The sequence below is a fragment of the Panthera onca genome, chromosome C1, assembly GCF_046562875.1.
Source record: "Panthera onca isolate mPanOnc1 chromosome C1, mPanOnc1 haplotype 2, whole genome shotgun sequence".
Lineage (NCBI taxonomy): Eukaryota > Metazoa > Chordata > Mammalia > Carnivora > Felidae > Panthera > Panthera onca.
The window spans coordinates 187,179,287-187,200,396 of record NC_138346.1 but is presented as its reverse complement, the minus strand read 5'-3'; the positions used below and the strand labels follow the sequence as shown (position 1 = coordinate 187,200,396).

The 21,110-nt window shown below is 49.0% G+C and overlaps 1 protein-coding gene across 4 annotated transcripts in view; it reads left to right on the top strand.

Moving 5' to 3' along the window:
* The window catches only part of ST3GAL3 (ST3 beta-galactoside alpha-2,3-sialyltransferase 3), a 201,004-nt gene that overhangs the window by 164,415 nt on the left and 15,479 nt on the right, over positions 1-21,110 (top strand). For all 4 annotated transcript variants that reach the window (XM_060621876.3, XM_060621875.3, XM_060621878.3 and 1 more), the window contains 4 exons: positions 8,651-8,745; positions 11,891-11,954; positions 12,759-12,854; positions 13,143-13,329. In XM_060621876.3, the coding sequence (XP_060477859.2) occupies positions 8,651-8,745; positions 11,891-11,954; positions 12,759-12,854; positions 13,143-13,329 (442 nt within the window). The remainder of the gene's footprint in view (positions 1-8,650; positions 8,746-11,890; positions 11,955-12,758; positions 12,855-13,142; positions 13,330-21,110) is intronic.

The window sequence follows — 21,110 nt, the reverse complement described above, 5'->3', positions numbered from 1 at the left end:
GCCCTTTCCCCACTCACACTTTGTGTGTGTGTCTCTCTCTCAAAAATAAATAAACATTAAAAAAAATTTTTTTAAGTGCTGGACCTTCAGTAGTAGTGGTTTAGGTTGATGAGCCAGAGTTGGGGACATTCACCTTCTACACTGCGCCTCAGTCACACCACTGGGCATAAAATGAGCTGAAAGCTATCTTCAGAGGGCCCTGGGTTGCCTTGCTAGCTGGTCAGAGTCTGTAGGTCTGTGGACAGGGCAGCCTGTGGTTCCTGCGGTCACAGCCTTGTTATGAGAGGCACAGGGGTCAGACCCACCCTCATCATGTGCCCTCCTAGTGCCACAAGTCTCCAAACTACGCTCTAGGATCTAAGGAGAAAAGAGGGACAGGTTCCAGTGCAACTTCCCTCTCCTCCTTCCCCTGTTCCTTCTCACGCACTCACACACCCTGCTGAAACCTGATCCTAAGGCTGCCTCGCGTGCTGGAGCCCTGGGCTGGCAGGCTGGGGCCCGTCTGCCTGAGCCTGCCCCACCCTACCCTGCTACCCCCCAGGCCAGGGCAAGCAGGTCAGGCGTCCCACACCCCCGCTAGTCTGACCAGTCCTTCTGCACCTCAGAGGCCACCTCCACCCTGGCCAGGCCCCCACACTGGCACACTAGTCCCGGGACAGAAGCCCCTGGTTCCGTCCCAGGTGTAGCATGAGGCTCTGCCCAGGCCACCTGCAGAATTAACACAAACACACATACATGCACCACCTCTACCACCACCCCACCCCATTTCCTGTTGTTTATGGCCCCTAGCTCAGCTTCCAAGGCCTCTGCAGGCACTGAGCCACCTCATGGGGGCTGAGCAAAGTGCAGTGGAAACACTGTAGGAAGACGACAGGCCTACCTGGAGGCAGCAGGGAAGGTTGTCCAGAGGAAATAGCCTTTAAACTGAAAGAATAACAAGGGATTTTCCAGGCAGATAGAGACGGGAGGGGATTGGGGAATAGAGTGGGGGGTGGGGCACTGCACATGTAAGCGTGTGAAGACCAGCATGTTCAGGAAGCTACAAATAGTGCACCGTGCTGGAGTGTGATAGTAGTCTCAGAAGAGTAAATCCCAATTACGTTAGATTAAAGAGTGAACAGGAGATGGGGGAGTTGAGACAGAATATCCATTGCTCTTTCTAGATGTCTCGCCATGAAGGCGTAGAGAGAGAGAGAGATGGATGGCTGAAGGGGTATGTGCTCAGGAAAGTTTGTTGAGTGGGTTTGTGTGTTTGTTTTCACATAAGAGAGACCTGAGCTTGATTGTATGCCTCGGGGTGCGGTATGGAGGGGGGGCGACAAACAGGAAAGGGAACCAGAGCATGCTGAAGAGATCAACTTTGGGGGGCGAAAGGGTGAGATAAGGAAGCAGGAAACTGAATGAGTTCCTATCTGAGTGTCCTGGATTGGGCTGTGAAGTGAGAGAAGAAATAATCTGCTTAAACAAAGTTGGAAAGGATAGAGCATTTGTGGAGTGTGGAGAAGGTTTGGAATAGCTACTGAGCAAAGTTGAGGGTCCAGCCTAAGGTTCAAGTCTATGAATTTGTATTGGTATCATTTGACTTCAATGTGGGGTGTGTGTGTGTGTGTGTGTGTGTGTGTGTGTGTGTGTGTTCTAGCAGCACAAAGAATACAAGAGTGTAGGATTAGATTAATCTCTGGGTAGATTTTGCCTAATGGATGGGGCAAAAAGACAGTGGAACTGGGGGTCCAGGGTCCTGGCAAGAAAGACAGGAGAAATGGATGGGATTCTAGCCAGGAAAGAGACATAACCTGAGAATGAAGAGAATTTTTCTAACTAAGACTCAGAATCCAGAAACAATAAGGTAAAAGGTTGACAAATTTTACTACATTTTTAAAAAACCTATTGCAAAAAATGAGGGGAAAAAAGAAAGCAAGAAAATGCCATAAGCCAAGTAAATGTTAAATAAACAAACTAGGAGAAATATTTGTAATTGTGTCTCAGTGGGTTTATATATTTAATATATGCAGGGTGTCAAAAAAGGGAAGATTGTTAGCTAACACTATGTTGGTGATTATAATGTAATATACGAGTATATGAAACCAACGCATCATACTCTTACACAGTGACACAACCTAGATGTCAGTTATATCTCAAAAAATCTGGGAGAGGGGCACCTGGGTGGCTCAGTTGGTTAAGCGTCTCTTAGTTTCAGCTCAGGTTATGATCTCACGGTTTGTGAGTCACACATCAGGCGCATGTGCTAATGGCACAGAGCGTGCTTGAGATTCTCTCTCTCTCTCTCTCTCTCTCTCTCTCTCCCCCCGCTTCAGCCCCTCCCCTGCTTGCACGCTCTCTCTCTCTCTCTCTTTCAAAATAAATAAAATAAACATTAAAATAATTTTTTTAAGCTGGGAGAAAAAAAGGGAAAACCAGTAATCCTATAGAAAAATGGGCAACAGATAGGAACCAAGGTAACAGAAAGAGAAGTGCAAATGGCCCTTTTATAGATATAACGATGTGCAATTTCACTTACACTAAAAGAGATACAAATGAAAACAACACAGAGATACTCTTTTCTCTCCTATCAGACTGGCCGCATTGCAGTGCTGGACAGTGTACTTTTACATGGCTGGTGGGGCACAATCCCTGTGGAGCGTAATTTGGCAACATGGAGCAAAATTACTTATGTGCATTTTCCCTTTGACCCAACCAACCCACTCCTCGGGATCTATTCCAAAGATATGTTGGCAAAGAGAAAAGACGTATGCATGAAGTTATTCACTGTAACCGCTGTTGGTAGAACCTACTTTATACAAGATTGCAACAACTCAGGGGACTGAATGATATTATCATGTATATAACTCTACATACTACTATGGAGTGATTACCACAGAATATTGTATAGCAAACAAACAAACAAAAAAAAAACACCTCAGTAGGCGAAACAGTATATGTTATTTTTATTGAATAAAGAAGGGAATAGTAGTACTCTGCACACACATATATATGTGCTGTGTATTTGCTCACCTCAAAAAAAAAAAAAGGAAGGGTAAAATAAAAATGAATTCATTGTAGGAATAATACTAATGTGAATAAAATACAAATAAAATGAAGTTAATAATAAAAAATAAATACTGTAGGGGAATAGAAGCAACAGAAGTCAGACACAGAAATAAATGTCAGACTCCTCTGAATGTATCTTGTTTTGTGAATTTAGTTTGGCACTAGGTAAAGTGTTATATTGTCATAAAACAAAATTAAATTAAAATGGGGTATAAGCAACCCCTAAAAAGCAAAAGCAAAATGAAACAAATGGACTTAACTACGTATCATTAACGAATTAAAACTCAGCAGAATTATTTCAAGTGGCAAAAGCACCATCACTTGTCTGTACTTCTCTAATATGGTATACCCAGAGACAAAAAGAACTGTAAAGAAACTGTATTTAAATTGTTTTTAGTAATGAGAGTGTTAGTAATGTTATGCTAAAAATATTATATATTTTTCTACATGTATCTATCTGTAAATATGTATTAAGATAAAGCAGATAAGTAATTGTGTTGCTATCACTATAGGCAAGAATGTCTACTTAATTGAAAAGAGATACAAATATAAAGGAAGCTTACATAGATGACTTTTATGACATGTGAATTATATCTCAATAAAGCTATTAAACAAGAAAAAGAAAGTAAGTACAAATCTTGTAATCCTGAATTTGGGTTGGGAATACTAGTATAAATGCATGATGTATTTTCTGTTTATGGGGTGCCTGAGTGGCTCAGTTGGTTGAGTGTCCAACTCTTGATTTTGGCTCAGGTCATGATCCCAGGGTCATGGGATTGAGCCCCATGTTGGTCTCCATGCTGACTATGGAGCCTGCTTAGGATTCTCTTTCTCTCTCTCTCTCTCTCTCTCTCTCTCCCCCTCTCCCACACCTGCATATTCTCTAAAAATAATAATAATTAATTAATGTTAAAAAAATTATTTCCTGGCTTTTTCCCCCTGAAAACACCTGGGAAAAATGACTAACCATAGTGACATGCACGACCCAGCCACCCAGATGGTAGTCTCTAAATACCATTTCCAATAACCAGGACTCCTTGGAAAACGACTGACTTCAGATGGAGGCAAGAAATATATAGGACCAAACCTGGGAACATCTTCACATACTAGAAAGCAAGGACATTTTCTTTCCTTGATTACTGGAGTGTGTTAGAAGGATTCAGGAGCCAAGATGAAAAGGCCAAAGAGAGAAAAAGAGAGGAGGAAACCTATGGATTAGAAAGAGACTAGAGATTAGCCCAATTCAGTGTGTGGACCATGCTTTCATTCTGATCTAAATAAACAACTTTTAAAATAACAACAAACATTAATTAAGGAGAAATCTGAAACTGATGATTTGTTGCTATTAAGAAATTATAGTGTTTTAGGTGTGATAATGGCTTTAAGAAGAGTTGTTTAGGTGTGGTTATGTTTGGGTTTTTTTAATGTCTATTTTTGAGAGAGAGCGAGAGAGAGAGAGAGAGAGAGAGAGCAGGGAAGGGGAAAAGAGAGAGGGAGACGCAGAATCCAAAGCAAGCTCCAGGCTCTGAGCTGTCAGCACAGAACCCAACACAGGGCTTGAACCCATGAACCATGGAATCATGACCTGAGCTGAAGTCGGACACTTAACTGACTGAGCCACCCACAGGGTGCCCCTGTGGTTAGGTTTTTAAAGATGTCCTTATCTTCTAGAAATTAATGCTAAGGTATTTTATGGATTAAATGGTATAATTTCTGAGAGTTTCCAAAATAATACACAGAGAGAGTAGATGGGGTAGAAGGGAAACGAAATTGATCATGACTGATAATTGCTGCATCTGAATAATAGGTCCATGGGGGTTCACTGTTTTGTTTCTCAACTTGTGTGCATGTTTGAAATTTCCCATAATAAAAAGTTTTTTAAATATATCCAGAGCAGGAAAAAAGAGTACCCTTTGCACAAAGGTGCACCCAAGTAGCAGTAGGAAATGTTAGAGGAGTCTGGCTTGATCTGTCAAGGAATAAAGAGGGTCTACAAAATAAGCACCTAAAACAGAAAGACCCAATAAAAGAACAAGGTGAGATGGACAGTGTTTAAAAACCAGAAATAAATAGGTTATTTAGTTATTTATTTTTGAGAAAGAGAACGCAAGCGAGTGCACAAGCAGGGGAGGGGCAGAGAGAGAAGGAGAGAGAATCCCAAGCAGGTTCTGCATTGTCAGCACAGAGCCCGATGCAAGGGCTTGAACCCATGAACCGTGAGATCGTGACCTGAGCCGAAATCAAGAGTCAGCCGCTTAACCAGCTGAGCTATGCAAGCACCCCTAGAGGCAAAGATTTTTAAAAAACACTTACCAGACCCATTTAATGCTTTTTGCCAGGATCTCTCCCGTGAATTTTTTTTGTTCATTACTTACTTAGCTCTAGTTGCTGTAACAAACTACTGTAAATTGGGTGGCTTCTCAACAGCAGAAATGTATTTCTCACAGTTCTGGAGGCTGGAAGTCGGAGAGCATGGTGCCAGCAAGGTCGAGTTCTGGTGAGAGGCATCTTAGGGTTCATATGGCTGACTTCTCCTTGTACCCTCCTATGGGGGAAGAGAGCTAGTTAACTCTCTGGCCTCTTCTTGTAAAGGCACTAATCCCACTCATAAAGCCTCTATTCTCATGCCCTAATTATCTCCCAAAGGCCCCCGCGTCCAAGTACCATCACACTGGGAATGAAATTTCAACATACAAACTTGAGGGAACACAGACATTCAGGCTAGAACACTAATGTTGCAACTTCTGCTTTTTTGGTCATATTTTCATTTGTGTATCCTGTACATTCAATTGTTGGGGACCAACTTGTGTCAGGTGACCAGCAGCTTATTGTTTTTGTTGTTTGATCTAGCCTTTGTGTATTATGAGAAAGTTGTGTCCATTTCCACAGCAATGTTTTCATTATTAGTGAAAAAGAGGCGCCTGTGTGGCTCAGTCGGTTAAGCATCTGACTTCAGCTCAAGTCATGATCTCACAGTTCTTGCATTCAAGCCCCACATCAGGTTCTGTGCTGACAGCTCAGAGCCTGTGTGTGTGTCTCTCTCTCAAAAATAAATAAACATTAAAAAAATTTTTTTTAATTGAAAAAAAGAAAGTGAAAAAAGTAGTCTACAGAGTAGTTTAAGAAATAATATGGGAAAAGGAAAATCAGCACAGATATATACCATAAGGTTAGTTGCCTTTGTGTTTTAGGATTATGGGTTTTATTTATTTGTTTGTTTGTTTGTTTATGTGTGTGCACCTGTCAGTATTTTCCCCATAATTAGCATATATTACAAGCTACAATGAAAATAAGTTTGTTTTTTTTTTGTTTTTTTTTTTAAATTTTTTTTTTCAACATTTTTTTATTTATTTTTGGGACAGAGAGAGACAGAGCATGAACGGGGGAGGGGCAGAGAGAGAGGGAGACACAGAATTGGAAACAGGCTCCAGGCTCCGAGCTGTCAGCCCAGAGCCTGACGCGGGGCTCGAACTCACGGACCGCGAGATCGTGACCTGGCTGAAGTCGGACGCTTAACCGACTGCGCCACCCAGGCGCCCCTGAAAATAAGTTTTTTTTTAAAGTAAAAATTAACAAAATGCGCTTTCTCAGGAAGAAAAGAGAGCAAAGGAAAAAATATGTTGAGAACATTGGTAAGACCTTAGAAGATTTTATTAGCATATGATGTCCAGTACATATTGGGAAGCAGATAAAGCCTGTCCAAGCCTGACTGAGAAACTTTGCAAAGACTTTGTTCCAGCTTTTTAAAAAAGTTTATTTTGAGAGAGAGAGAGAGAGAGAGAGAGAGAGAGAGAACAAGCAGGGAAGGGGCAGAGAAAGAGAGAGAGAGAGAGAGAGAGAGAGAGAGAATCCCAAGCAGTGAGGAGGCCGATGCAGGGCTCAAACTCCCAAACCTGTGAGATCATGACCTGAGCTGAAACCAAGAGCCAGCCGCTTAACCGACTGCGTCACCCAGGCGCCCCTGCAAACATTTTATAAGCTCCTGACACAGGAGGAGAGGTTCTCGCTCCAGGCTTATCCAGGGACCTTGTTTCCTTCGCTGTTTCATATAGGCTGTGGCCAGGATCCTCGGTGCCTCTGGTGAAACATCAAATATGTTAATGTACTTGGATTTGATATACTGGGTATGAGAGACATACATGATCCTTGTACACAGAAGGGAAGTGTGCTGACTCAGAAGTCCAGAGGCAGGCTGTTCGGCAGGAATGCCCTGTCCGTGCTGTCGAGTGTTGACAACGTCTTTCCAGCCATGAGTAATGGGACAGGGAGCAGGATTGAAAGTTTTCTGCCTCTTTCAAGTTCACTTCAAAATCTGTAATAATATTAGACGTCCAAGTGATTACTGGTATTCTTCCTCCTGGGTAGGCTGATTATAGTGGTCAGTGATGATGGAAGTGAGAAAGGTTTGCTTGAGTTGGAGTACGTTCAGAAGGCTACCTCCCAGGCTACCTCCCTGGCTCCCAGACTAGAGGGCCTCTCCTCTAGTCTTCAGGTTTTCAGTGGCTGATTCAGACTGAGTTAGAAATACAGAGACGGAGCCCAGGCCTAGGCCTCCACACATTCATTCTTGGCCAGCAAGGCCCCAAGCAGGCCCCACAGCGAGAATCAACACACAGTAGATGACCAGGTACTGGCCCTCTTCCAGGCTGCCAGGTGCCCTGAGAAAGGTCTTAGAGCCAGGGTGCTTGGTTCCACGTGAGGTTGTGTTGTCCAAGCATCCCCAAAGAGCTCGGTTTCTCCTGTAGCTTTTCCCTCTGTCCACACTGCCTTATGAATCCCTTCTGACTTTGCCCCACCACCCCCACCCCTGAAAGCCTGCCCACTCCTTGGGCTTTCCCAAGAGAAGTGAAACGTTCTTTTCCCTTCTCAACTCCGCATCAACTCATCCTTCCTTCTCCCCCTGTTTCCCTCCCATCTTTCCTCCAGGCCCACATTACCATCCCCCTTGTGTTTAGTGTCCCTCCCTCACCTCCTGAGGAGCTTAGCCTTCCCTCCTGGTCTCTGCCAGCAGAGGTGCTCAGGCTCCTACCTGTCTGAGGCCTCCGCTCAGCCCTGCCTCTCAGCCATGGGACGCTCCCATTTTTCTCTTCTCGACCAAACGTCTGTCTCCTGTGGCTCTTCTCCGTCTTCACTGTGAATTCTCCCTCCTCACCCTGGGTGGTCCACCTCCCAGAATTCTCTCCAAAACTCTTGTCTCCATGCACTGGCTGTCTTCGGGTATCTTTCTGTTCACGTGGCCAGTGTGTCATCTCCGTGTTCCCAGACCGCAGGAACAGCATGGGCTGCAGCGACTGGTGGGGTGCATGCCTGGGTCGCCTGCCAGAGAGCTTCTGGCGTGCTGCAGTTCCATCCAGGGCAAGTGGATCTTGCCTCTCCACCCCTATGGCCGGCCACATAGATACTGGCCAGATCTGCCCCTTCGAACTCAGGTTCCACTGGACAAGCTATGTCAGCAGCTACCCACTGACCGGGGGCAGGGAGGGTGTGCTGGAGTGTCAAGGTCCTCCCGGCAGATCCGTTGCCAAGACAGATGTACTGAAGAGCCAGTCCATACCCCAGCTTATTGCATTTGGGGATCCTCAACAGCCCTGTTGTATTCCAGGTTCTCCAAGCCAGCACCCATGTTCCTGGATGACTCTTTCCGCAAGTGGGCTAGGATTCGGGAATTTGTGCCGCCTTTTGGGATCAAAGGTCAAGGTACGTTGGGAACCCTGGCCCACTCTACATTAACATCTCATCCCTCAGCCTGTCTCCCTGCACTCAGGATAGGGCTGTACCCTCAGAAGTCCCCATGCTGGTGATCCACCCCTCTCCTTCCATTTTTCCCTTCCTTTCTTTTTCTTGCTTCACTCTTCGTTTACTCTGAGCCCACCACTTGGCCAGGGCCAGGTATACAACAGTGGAATGGACAGTACCATCCTTCTCCATAAAAAAGCTCCAGTCTGGTAGAGACACAGATATTTAGAGCGCAGGACAGTAATGGCTCTGAAGGGGGAAGAGATCACAGGAAAGGACATCAGGGAGATCCATCCTGGAGGACCAGGTACGAGGGGGAAATCCCTGAGAAGACAGAGGCCATCCCCCAGGCTCCTCCATCATCCCCTCTTTACCCCGGTCTCCCTTTCAGTTCTTTCTTACCCTGTCCAAGGCTGATGTCCCCCCAGTGCCCTCAGAACTGTCCCCTTCCATTGCCTTAGGGACTTCGCTCATGCAGTTCCCTCCTGACTTTCCCACCTCTGACGGTTTAGTGGTTCTGATGCCTTGTCAAGTTCCTGCACTATTTCATGGCATGGTTGAGTTTGGGCTTTAGGATCAGACATTCAAGGATCAGATCTCAGTACTACTTCTTTATCAGCTGTGACTTTGGACAGGTTACTTAACCTGTCTGTGCTTTAATTTCTTCCTCAGTTAAATGGAGAAAATAATACTACTGTATTAGGTTGTGGTCAGAATTAAATAAGATAACTGTTGAAGGGGTGATATCATTTGGCCAGGGGACTTAAAAATACCTGAGTCCTCTACTCAGCCAGTCCACACCATCCTGAAAAGAAGACAGTGACCAGCAGGAGGACACTCTAGAATGGGAGTTTTGACCTCAGATCCCCAAGGGCAAATCTAATGGGTAGGGCTGAACCATGTGAAGAACTCCTTTTTGCTGGGTACAGGTAGCTAAGCAGCCTACTTTTCTCCCAAATCCTCACTCAAGACTCCAATCCTACAAAGCTATGAAGGCCTGGAAAGGCTGGTCCATAGCCCATCGGCCAGCAACAAGAGAGCACCTGCTAATTTATACCCTTTCTGCTAAGGTCCCCTCCTAGAAAACAAAAACCCAAGCCATACCTTGACCTTGGGCAATTAGTAGCAATATGCTTTTCCTTAGATGTCAAATGGGAGGTGGGAAAAGGAGGGTGTCTGTGGCCTTCCCTGAAGCCCTCCATAAGGTACATCTGAAGGCACTTAGTATAGAACACTCCTTAAAGGTTCATTTCCTTACCCATTCTCCTTCACCTCCTGGGAAGATTAACTGTGCTCACTGCTTCTTTCTCACCCTTTACTCTGGAGCACTCTCTTCTCCTCCATCATTCCAGTGAAACTGCTCAGTGCCCCCGGGAAATCCAAAGGATACTGTTCAGTTCCTAACTTGACCTCTTGGCTGCATCTGACAGTGTTGTCCACCCCATCTTTTAAAAAAAAATTATGGAGTTGTCGTTTTTAAGTCGGGAGGCATCCTTTCTTTACATGGAATATTTCAGGCATATAAAAAAGAATAAAGGTGAATACAATGCAATGTGTACCCAGCTTAAGAAATAAAACAGGAGATACAATTAAAGCTCTGTGTATCCCTTCCCATTCCATTCTCCTCCTTCTCCAGGAGACCATTATCCTGGTTTGGGGGTTATCGTTTCAATGTCTCTTTATCTATCTTTGTGACATATTTATATATCCACTGAAAATCTGCTATCGTTTTTGCATGTTTTTACACTTTACAAATAATACTCTGTGTGTGTGTGTGTGTGTGTGTGTGTGTGTGTGTGTGTGTGTGTTTCAAATTGATTTTTTTGCTTATGCTTTACAGGCATATCTGTATTAGTACCCAAAGCCAAAGGTCACTGATTTATGTATTTTTACTGCTGGGTAGTATTCTGTGTACCACGTTTAATCTGTTTTCCTTTGTCGGGCTTTTTAGTTGCTTCCCACATTTTGCTATTACAAACAGTTCTGCAGTGAACCTTCTCGTACAGGTTTCCTTAAACAAATGAGTGAGTGTTCTGATGCTATCTACCTAGGAGGAGAGCTGCAAGATCTTAGTCTGTGCACATCTACATCTTTGCTTAATGTTATTAAGATGGTCTTCACCACGGTTGTACCGATTTACTTACTTTATCTTTAGATCTCTGTGCACATTATCTTTTTATCTTCCTAATGACTGCAGAGTAGGAATTACCATCTTCGTTTGAAAGATGGGGAACTAAAACACAAAGAAAGTAAGTGATTTATCTAAGGTCACAGAGCCCTGAAGTAGCACAAGCCAGGATTGGACTCCAAAGCCAGTATCATTATACAGTATATTATAATGTTCTCATTATGCTAGAGTTTGAAAGGAGAGCAATGACCATGGCCAAAGCCAGTGAGAGGCCAAGAAGAATGAGGTCTGAATAGTGGTCACAGGATCTGAGAACACAGAGGTCCTGGGCCCTTGCTGGGGGCAGCCTGAGTGGAGTGCAGATGGGCAGATGTCAGGCCTCAGAGGTTGAAGAGGGAAGGAAGTAGGAAGAGACAGTCTGCCAAGACCAAGGTTGGAGATGGGCAGTACTGGGGGGAGAAGTGAGGGGAAGACCATATCAGAGGGTGAGTGAGGCAAAGGGGTCTGAGTCGGGAGCTGCCTGGGCACACTTGAGCTCTTCAGCGTTGGTGGTCTCCTCATTTGCTCTCTGGTGTCTGCTCAGTCAGGGCACAGAGGTGAGTCCAGCATGTACTCTGTCTCTGAGCAGGTCCCAGGCCTGGGAACGCATGTCCTGGGACCTGACTGCAGAGCCTTTGAAAGCCAGAGGAGACTTCCCAGGAAGGGCTGGGGAGCCCTGAGGGGAGGAACTGCATGCCAGCGCTGGGGACCGGCTCCAGGCAGAGCTGAGTGTCCCTGCCTGTACCCCTGCCTCCATCTTGTTCGTCAGGGAGAAAGCTAGGCCAGTGGCCCAGCCCAACCTTGTGCCCAGAGTCCCCTCTCCCCACCCTCCTATCCACCTCCAACCTACGCAGTAGCATGTGCTTCCAACGTCATTCGCAAACACTTCATGGGGACGTCAGTGACCCTCTAACAATAACCTCCCTCCTCTGTCCACAGACAATCTGATCAAAGCCATCCTGTCAGTCACCAAAGAGTACCGCCTGACCCCTGCCTTGGACAGGTGAGCCACTTGCTACCCAGCCTCCTGCCCTCAGTTGCCTGGCATGCGCAGAGGTGTTGAGGTCCAGCCAGACTTCCCGGGGTATCGTGTCCCCACATGCAGGCACAGCACACGTGCTGGGGGTGGTGAGCAGATAAGCGAGGCCCTCCAGCGGGCCTGCACCCCATGGACTGAAAGCACTTGGCAAGATATTTCGGTCCTCAGCCATCAGAGGTCTGAGGGCATGGGTGGCGGTGGTAGCGGAAGATGCCATGGCTTAAATGCAGGAGGCGGTGACAGTGCTGAAGCCAGTGGGCCCTGGGTGAGGGAAGCCCCAGGTGGGGGAAGCAAAATGCATAGGGCTCTCTGGTGGCTACTGGAAGCATGGGGGCTTCTGACTTGAAAATAAGTCCAGCCATGGGTCCTGGTGCCCCCAGGCCTGTCCTCTCTGCTTGCTTTTCTGGCACAGCCTTCAAACTCAGCACACTTTGCCCTCTCTTCTGAACTCCACTAACCCTTGGGGAATCTTTAGCCTAGAAGGCCATCTTACCAGAGGCTCCTTCCTCACCACCCCAGAACTAGTGCCCTTGCCCCTTCCACACCCACGCTTTCCTGGAGAGTATCTGGGACTAGGTATGTCAGAGAGTCCCGAGTGACCTAACTACCCACAGTATGCCTTTGGCCTCAGAATGTTGCCAGAAGCCCATTGCTCTTCCCCCATTCCAGCCTGCACATGGCCAAAGGCATGGGGCCAAGGGCCAAAGGGGTAGGGAGAAGGAGACCTAGCGGACAGCTCTTCAGAGGTCTCTGCCTCTCTCCCCTCAGCCTCAGCTGCCGCCGCTGCATCATCGTGGGCAATGGAGGTGTCCTTGCCAACAAGTCTCTGGGGTCACGCATTGATGACTATGACATTGTGGTCAGGTGAGCTCCCCAAAGCAGTGCCTCAGGCACCTGAGTGTCCTGGCCCAAACCCTGGCCCCTGAGTCCATTGAGAACCATCTGGCCATCTGGCCAGTTGGGCTAAGGTCAGCAGAAGCCTCAAGAAGAACCCTGGCTTGAAGGGCTCCAAAAGCTAGGTGACTCCAGGTGACCTGGCTCCCCATTCTCTGCCCCTGGGGAATTCCGGGGTCATAGTGCCTCCCAAACACAAGCCCACAGACTACATGCAGTGAGCTCAAGGCAGGCTCTGACTGGGCCTGCTCTCTGTAGACTGAACTCAGCACCCGTGAAAGGCTTTGAAAAGGACGTGGGCAGCAAAACTACACTGCGCATCACCTACCCTGAGGGCGCCATGCAGCGGCCCGAACAATACGAACGCGATTCTCTCTTTGTCCTCGCTGGCTTCAAGTGGCAGGACTTCAAGTGGTTGAAGTACATTGTCTACAAGGAGAGAGTGGTAAGCTCCCCGTACGCCAGCTGCTTCCCCTTTTGCCCTGGCCTTGCCTGGCTTCCAGGTCAGCCTGTGAGTTCTTTCTCAGCCAGACTCAGAGTCCCTCTCCCAGCATTCCCTGCAGGCCCTTCCCTGGCCTTAGGACCCCCTGGAAGGAACGCTTTTTTCTGGCTAGCCCCAGCATCACTCCTAATATTCATCTTCTCCTGCCCTGCCCTGCCCTTGTAGTGGCCTCCCCAAGCCCCCTCACACTCTGACTCTCATGTGGATCTACCCTCATTCCCAGCCAAGGGAGGAAGGCCTTATTTGGACCCTGGGGCCATTCTGCAGGGACAGCAGACCCCTCAGTGAGCTTGAGGGTGCCAGTTCCCAAGCCCATAAGTCCCACCTCTCCCTGCTTTGTACTTATACCGCTGACCTGCAGTTAGATCCCCAGCTGCCACTGAGTCTGGTTCTACTCCAGGAATGATCAGATTCTGTACTCCTTGTCCTAGGCAGACTAGGGCCCAGGCCCGTTTCTCTAGGGGATTGTGTGGCCAAGTAGAGTGACTGCTCCTTTTGGTGGACCACCCACGGAATCCCCTCCTGAGTCCTCCATTCACAGCTCGGGGCTTACAGGGATGCCTGCCAACTTGTCCAGGCCCGTTCCCCCCTCTCCCCTCAACCGGCTATCACCAGCCACCCCAGGGGAGGAGTACTGCAGAGTTCAGGCCATTCGTCTTCCAACACCCAAGCCTCTTATGTGAGGAGAATGATGACAGATGGCCTCCGCATACAGTAAGAAGCTAGTTGTTCTTTCTGGAGGTTTAGAGGCGAGTTGGGAGGTGGGAACAGCTTAACCTTCCTATGGAGGTCTCAGTGCAATTTGGTTTAACTCCACAGCCCTTTCCCAAGCAAGGCCAAGTGCAGGCAGTGTCAAGTAGGTAGCAAGCGAGAGAGAAGACAGAAGTCAGGTCCAGAAATTCAGGTAGGTGGGACAGTGGGGAAGGGGAAGCTGAATGAGACAGGCAGGCTCCCCTGGGTTTAGCCTGGCTCCCCAAAGGGGAGGAAGGGGTTGGCTTCAGCCGGCTCCAGCTGCAAGAAGGCCCACTGCCCATGCAAACCAGGCAGAGAATGGGGCTGAAGGAGCACCCCTCTGTTTTTAGAACCATGGCTTGGATACTAGTGGGAGAGCCCTTCTCTTTGCTTTGAAGGCAACAGAATTGGGGTCACAGGTAGGCACTTCTAAGGGGAAACGGGAGGGAATTGGTCCACCTTGGTGAACTCCAGGGCGGCTGGGAGCTGCTTTCTCACCCTGGCCTCTGACCATCTGCCCACCCCCTCCTGGCACATCCTTTCCTCTGCCCATGGACACCTGTCAGAAGAGCTCCTGGAGGGCAGGGCCCTGATCCCACTGGCTTTTTTTTTAACCCCTCAATGCCCAGTCATCATAAATGATCTGGAATTGGCTCAAATACCAGATCCTGCTTTCTGCTGAGCAGACCGGGAGGCCAGGCCAAGGAGGTGGGTCAGGGCAGCCAGGTGGGTTGTTTTTACATGTTCCTTCTGAGAACAACAAGGTCAGTTAATTCAAGGCTTTTATAGTTCATCCACGGAACTAAGGAAAGAAAGAAGAAAAGGAAGGCAGCCAATTAGAGACTCACTGTACTCTAGCCACTTAGGGCCTCACTGTTCCCAGGAAGACTCTGAGGAGCTTACCACCTGGCCTGGCCCAGGCTGCAGTCTGATCGAAGATACTAGAGCAGTTGGGATGAGGAAGTGTGGGCTGTGCTCAGGCACATGGTCACTCTGGTGGATGTCTGTGTCCTGACCTGGCCTGGCCGTGCCTGGAGATGTAGGACTGGCCTTGTGTTAGTGAGAACTCATTCCCAGGGTTGGTAGGGGTGAGTGAGAAGAGAAGGGACAGGGAAGAGTCCTTTGAAGTTCTGTGATCCTTCCCTGGCTCCAAAGTCAAAGATAATTTGGGCCAGGGGCGCCTGGGTGGCTCAGTCGGTTAAGCGTCCGACTTCAGCTCAGGTCACGATCTCACGGTCCGTGAGTTCGAGCCCCGCGTCGGGCTCTGGGCTGATGGCTCATAGCCCGGAGCCTGTTTCCGATTCTGTGTCTCCCTCTCTCTCTGCCCCTCCCCTGTTCATGCTCTGTCTCTCTCTGTCTCAAAAATAAAATAAACGTTAAAAAAAAAAATTAAAAAAAAAAAAAGATAATTTGGGCCTTTAGAGTGAGCTGCCAGAGGAGGCCAGCAGTGCCGATGGCCTCACCCGCCCTAGCACTTCCTGGTGACCTAAGAAGCCTGTCCTTTAGAACCCGTCCCTACTCCAAGCCCAGGGCCGATGAGTTCACAGGACGTCTCCCACACGCTACTCCACTTCTCTGGCATCTGAGACCCAGGTAAATGTGGGAGAGACTGCTTCTCCAGGGCCTCCCCGTCTGGTGCCAACCACAGGCTTGTCCTGCTCCTGCAGCAATGTTTCCAGCATGCAGCCTCTGGGCTACTGGGGAACTCTCTGCACCTGCTGGAAGCCTCACCTGTAGAATTCTGGCAGGAGGCAGCTCTGCATTTGGGAGCTAAGGACTGGCTGGGCAGTGCTGGAACAAGCGTCAGGCCTCGGTCACGGCTGCTGCCTGCTGCTTGCTATGTGAACAAGTTGCTCAGTGGGTGGAACTTTCTGGTACCCAGGAGTCATGGTGGGGTCTGGAGAGAGGAAAGACCGGAAAGGAAGACTGGACAACCCAGAAGACAGCCTGTGCTAAGGCTGGCCATACTGTCTTCATCCATATGGGAACTTTTCTTGTCACCGTTTGTGGCCATTTGGTTCCCTCATTCACTGGACAGTTGCACTACAAGTTCCAGACAAGTTACCACAAGGCTCGTTATCTCCCAGCCCGCAGGAGCCCTGAGCCAGCCAGCAAGCTTGGAGGAGTTCCCAGCAGGCCATGCTCAGGGCAGCTCAGAGGAGCACCAGTGGACTGTTGAGTGGGGAAGATGAGGTCCGGAGACACGGAGGTGCAGGTGTATGTAAGGCCATGGTGGGACAGGGCAGCCTCCAGCTCTTGTGAAATGTTCAGAGGCACATCTCACTCCATCTCGCCATGCGCTCATTTGCCAGGCGTCACTGAGGTGTCCTGTGTGCTGACACCATGCTGCTCCCTGTCTCACGGTCTAGTGGGAACAGGCCCGAAACTAGAGTTGTAATGCGATGTAGTAGGTGCTGTCACTGACCACCCTCCTGATGCTTGATGAAGGCTGGAGGTGCTCCGTCCATTGTCTGTGGGGTCTGGAGAGGACAGGGCATGTGAGAGGCAGTCACTCAGGCCCCATTCCTCCCGCCTCCACCAGCCTCCCTTTCCCATGCCCCAGAATGCCCGGTAACCCAGAAAGGAGCTGCCTTCCTAATCCCCCACCTCCTCCCTGTCCCCCTCCTCAGTCCTGAAAGTGGAAAGCTGGTCTCATTGCTGCGGGGCCTCTGACTGGTTGTCAGTTCAGCGAGGCCCTGAGACCTAGGTTGGGCTGGAATGGGTGTGGTTCCAGCCCAGCAGGGGGACAGAAGACAGGGGCTGGGGGGTTGGCCCCTGGATAGCCTGGACACAGGCCCAACCTCCCAGCTGTAGCTCAGGCCTTGCGGAAGGAGGGAGGGGCCTAAGGCCAGCCAGGGTGCCGCATTCATGCACAAGAGAGGACTGGGCTCCAGAATTTGGGAAGACAACATGGCTTAAGAGGGGAAAGCAGATCAGGCCTTGGAGTCATATAGACTTGGGTTTAGATTTAGAGTCTGTCACTTGTTAGCTGGGTTACCTTAGGCAAATTACCCAGGCCCCTTAGATTTAGTCTTATCCGTAAAACAGGAGTAATCCTTCCCATTGTTCAGGATTGTTTTAAATATTAAACCAGCTGAAATATAGAAGCACCTGGCCTGGTGCTCAACACTTAGCAAGTGCTATCTGTAGCAATGATTAATGCTACTTCTGTCTATCTATCTATCTATCTATCTATCTATCTATCTATTAATTATTGGTGCCAGTAGAAAAGCCCAGTTGCACTAGGGAATGAAGCATTGTCTGTCTAGGCTGTAGGGTCTGACCTAGGAGATGACCTAAAGCAGGGGTCCGAGGCCAGGCCTTGAGGCAGGAGACGCAGGGCCTCCTGGGAGAGACAGCAGGGGTGGGCTAATAGTCTAGGAAATCCACAGGGCAAACAGGGCCACCAGGTCCCTGCCTATGAGGCCGTATTGGACTGGGCCCGAGATGGGGACTGAATGTCCATCTGCACCTAAGCCTGTATGCTGTTCCAGACCTGGGAGGGATGCCGAGCCTTAGGAGCTCAGTGTGGACATCACCTCACGTCAGGGGCGACTCCGCACAGGGCACCTGGAAAGGGTGCTGAGGCTGGCACGCAGCGTGGCTTCCTCCTGCTGTGACTAGGCTTCTGCTGAACCAGCAACCATCTCCCCGCCAGGCCTCAGAGACAAGCTCTCCTGGGACACTGTTTCCTTTGCAGCCAGCTCTGGTGGCTCATTCCTCTTCTGCCCTGAGGGCCAGGAGGCCTCCATGCTCGGCCCCTCGGCCACATGCTAACTGCTACTCCTCTGCGCGCAGACAGAAAGTGCTGAGGGATTGGGGTTCATGCCGTCTCACCCCCTGCTCCTCTCGTCACTGTCATCGGTGACCTCTTGGTTACTGAGCCTCATAATCAGTATGATCACTGTGCCACCTTCTCTTCTCCCCTCTTCCTGCCTCTCTCCTCATCCTCCTTTCTCCTCTTCCTCTGCCTCCTCCGGCTTCCGCCACCCTCGTCACAGCTGTCACGTGTTATGCTCTCCAGTTTGCCAGCCTCCTTTGAATTTATTCTCGTAACAATCCTATTAGATCAGTTCTGTTACTACCCCCATTTGGGGGATTGGGAAACTGAGGCACAGGGAGGATGAGTTGCTTGCTCCAGCTCATACAGCTAGCTGAGTGGGAGAACTGAAGTCATACCCAGCTCTGACTGCTTCAGGGGTCTTGCTAAGAAATAAGCTCAGCCACATCACCCTGCTGCGTAGAATCCTCTGTCGATCAGCTCCCACCTGTCACGGCCCATGAGAATAAGAGCTGCCATTTACTGAGCTCTTCCACATACCAGGCTCTGGGCCACACGATTTACAAGCAGTGCATCAGCCAGCCATGTCAACAACCCTACAAGGCCAGGCGACAAGTAACAGTAAGTGGGAGGGTCGCGTTTGGAGCCAGAGGTATCTTGTGTAAACATAACATGTAACACCTCTCATTCATTCATTCATTCGGCCAATTCCAATCAATCACCAAAATCACACAGAGCCCCAGGCTTCATGTGCTGTCTCCCTGGCCTGACAACTCCCCCTCCCCACGACTATCTCGTCCAGCCAGTCCACTGCCAGGGAGTCCCCATGGAGAGAAACTTGAGCTGAGATAGTGGTGTTACCTTGCCGGCGTCTTTTTTTTAAAGTTTATTTATTTGTTTTGAGAGAGCACAAGTTGGGGAGGGGCCGAGAGGGAGGGAGAGAGAGAATCCCAAGCAGGCTCCACGCTGTCTGTGTAGAGCCCGATGCAGAGCTCGAACTCACGAACTGTGAGATCATGACCTGAGCCGAAGTTGGCTGCTTAACTGACTGAACCACCCAGGTGCCCCACCTTACCAGCATCTTGATGCCACTTGCCACCCCTGTGTCCTGTCCCTGGCCGTCGTTCCTCTCGGAGCCTACTCACCACCGTCTTCAGTTCCACTACACCTCCATCCCTGTCCTAAGCCGAAGTCTCACACCCTACTCCACAGGGAGAATAAAGGTGGTCAGCAATCAAGAACTCTGGACTTCCCAGCCTCCAGTGTATGAAGTTACCTGCCTCCCCATCCATCCCGGCTTCCCTCAGTATGCTTTCTGTGCCTCTCCCATCCAAGGTCACTTTTCTCCCAGGTTCTGGATGCCGTCTTGTCCCACCTCCCCAGGAACTATCTTCCTTTACTTCTTTTCTCACCTCTTACTGGATCCTCCTCTCACACATGTAATTTTGTTCAGGTCTCTCTCACCTTAAAAGTGAAAGCCCTCTTTACTTTGTGTTCCTCCTCTGTCCTTCCTTCCTTTTCAGGTTTCCAGAAAGAGTCATTACCTCTCCACGATGCCTCTCCATGTCTTCCCCTTCTATTTCCCCACCCTCTCCAGTCCAGCTTCCAGACCTGTCTCTCTGCTGGCAGCGACCTGATTCCAAATCCAGTGGACTCAACCTCTGCCTCCCTTTAAAGGAACAACTTGTCAGCAGATACCCAGCGAGCATTTGCTGTGAACTGGGCACAGTACCGAGTTGCGGGGATAGTCCCTGGTCTTACAGGCTCGTGGCCAAACTCCTGGGAGGCATGCTTCATTCCTCCTTCTCCTTTGCCTTCTGTATTCATTCAGTCTCCAAATCTGGGATTTCCCCCCTTTAAAAATAACCTCACTTGCCTTATTTCAGCAGCTTCCTATCTCCCTGCCTTCAGTCCAGTCACCCTCCAGTCTGTTCTCCAAATCTGTGTCCAAAAGAATCCTCCTCAAGTGTCCCTCTGGTTGGTTCCTTCTCCTGCTTAATGGTTCCCTTTGCCTACATGTTGCCACTCTCAAAGGGCCTTCTTATGCCCACACGTGGGTATCACCTAGAAACTTGGCAGAAATGCATTTGGAGCCCCACCTTTGGCCTGGTGAATGAGAACCTCTGGGGGTGGGCCCAGCCATCTGTTGTAATGAGCCCTCCAGGAGGTTTGGATACAGGCTCAGCTGTGAGAACCACTGGCCTGCAGGATAAAACCAGGCTCTGTGGCATAGCGCCCATGACCTGGCCCCTGCCGACCCGGTCCTTGTCCTTGCCCCTCTTCCTTGCACCCAACATACACCCTCCACTCTGGCTGTGCCGGAATAGAGAGATCCTATATCCCACCTCCACGCCTCACCTGCTCCCCTTCGTGAGGCTGTCATAGATGCCTCTCTTCAGAGTCCCCACCGAAACACTCCTCACGCCTGAGGGGTCACTGCCCTGCCAACTCTCACAAGCCCCCAGAGGACCGGGACCATGGGGTTTGTCTCTGTAAGTCCATCGCCTCCAGCAATGTCTTAAACACAGTTGGCCCACACATAAATGAATAAATACATGTGGAAACTGAGGCCCAGAGTAAGTCAGGAACCTCTGGAAGAGTCAGGATTCCAACCCAAGTCTTCTGACCCTCAGCCAGGACTCTTTCCTCTTGGCTGGGCTGCCTCCCCCTTTCATGGCCCTGGGAGGTCGTTCTTTTAGATCCAGACCCTTGCTCTCCTCTTGCTTCTCTGGGGCCTCTCTTTCCTTTAGCCATGTTTGATCTTCTTTTTGCAGGTCAAGATCACTGTCCTTGATAAAAAAAACGAGAACTGCACGGTGCCTGGCGCTTTGCCTCTTTCAGTTGTCTGTCAACCTCATGAAGTCGGCCCCAAGCTGACTCCTATTTCTGTCCATTGCTTTTGCCAAATATAGCTTTCAAAACGGTTTTTTTGACCCTCTCCTCAAAGCACACATCAAGATAAATTCCAAATGGACTAAAAAGTAAAATATAAAAATACAACCAAAGGGAACTTTGAAGTAAGTAGAATAGAAATCACATCCCCGGAGGGAAAAGAACTTTCAAGGGGTGGACGCGCTAGGAGAAATGAGACTTGATAATATATGAAAATTTAAACTGAATTCACAAGAATGAAGAGACTGGATGCCACAGAGCCTTGGAAAGTGTGTTTGGGAAATATGACAGACAAATGGTTATTGTTATGAGAGTTGAC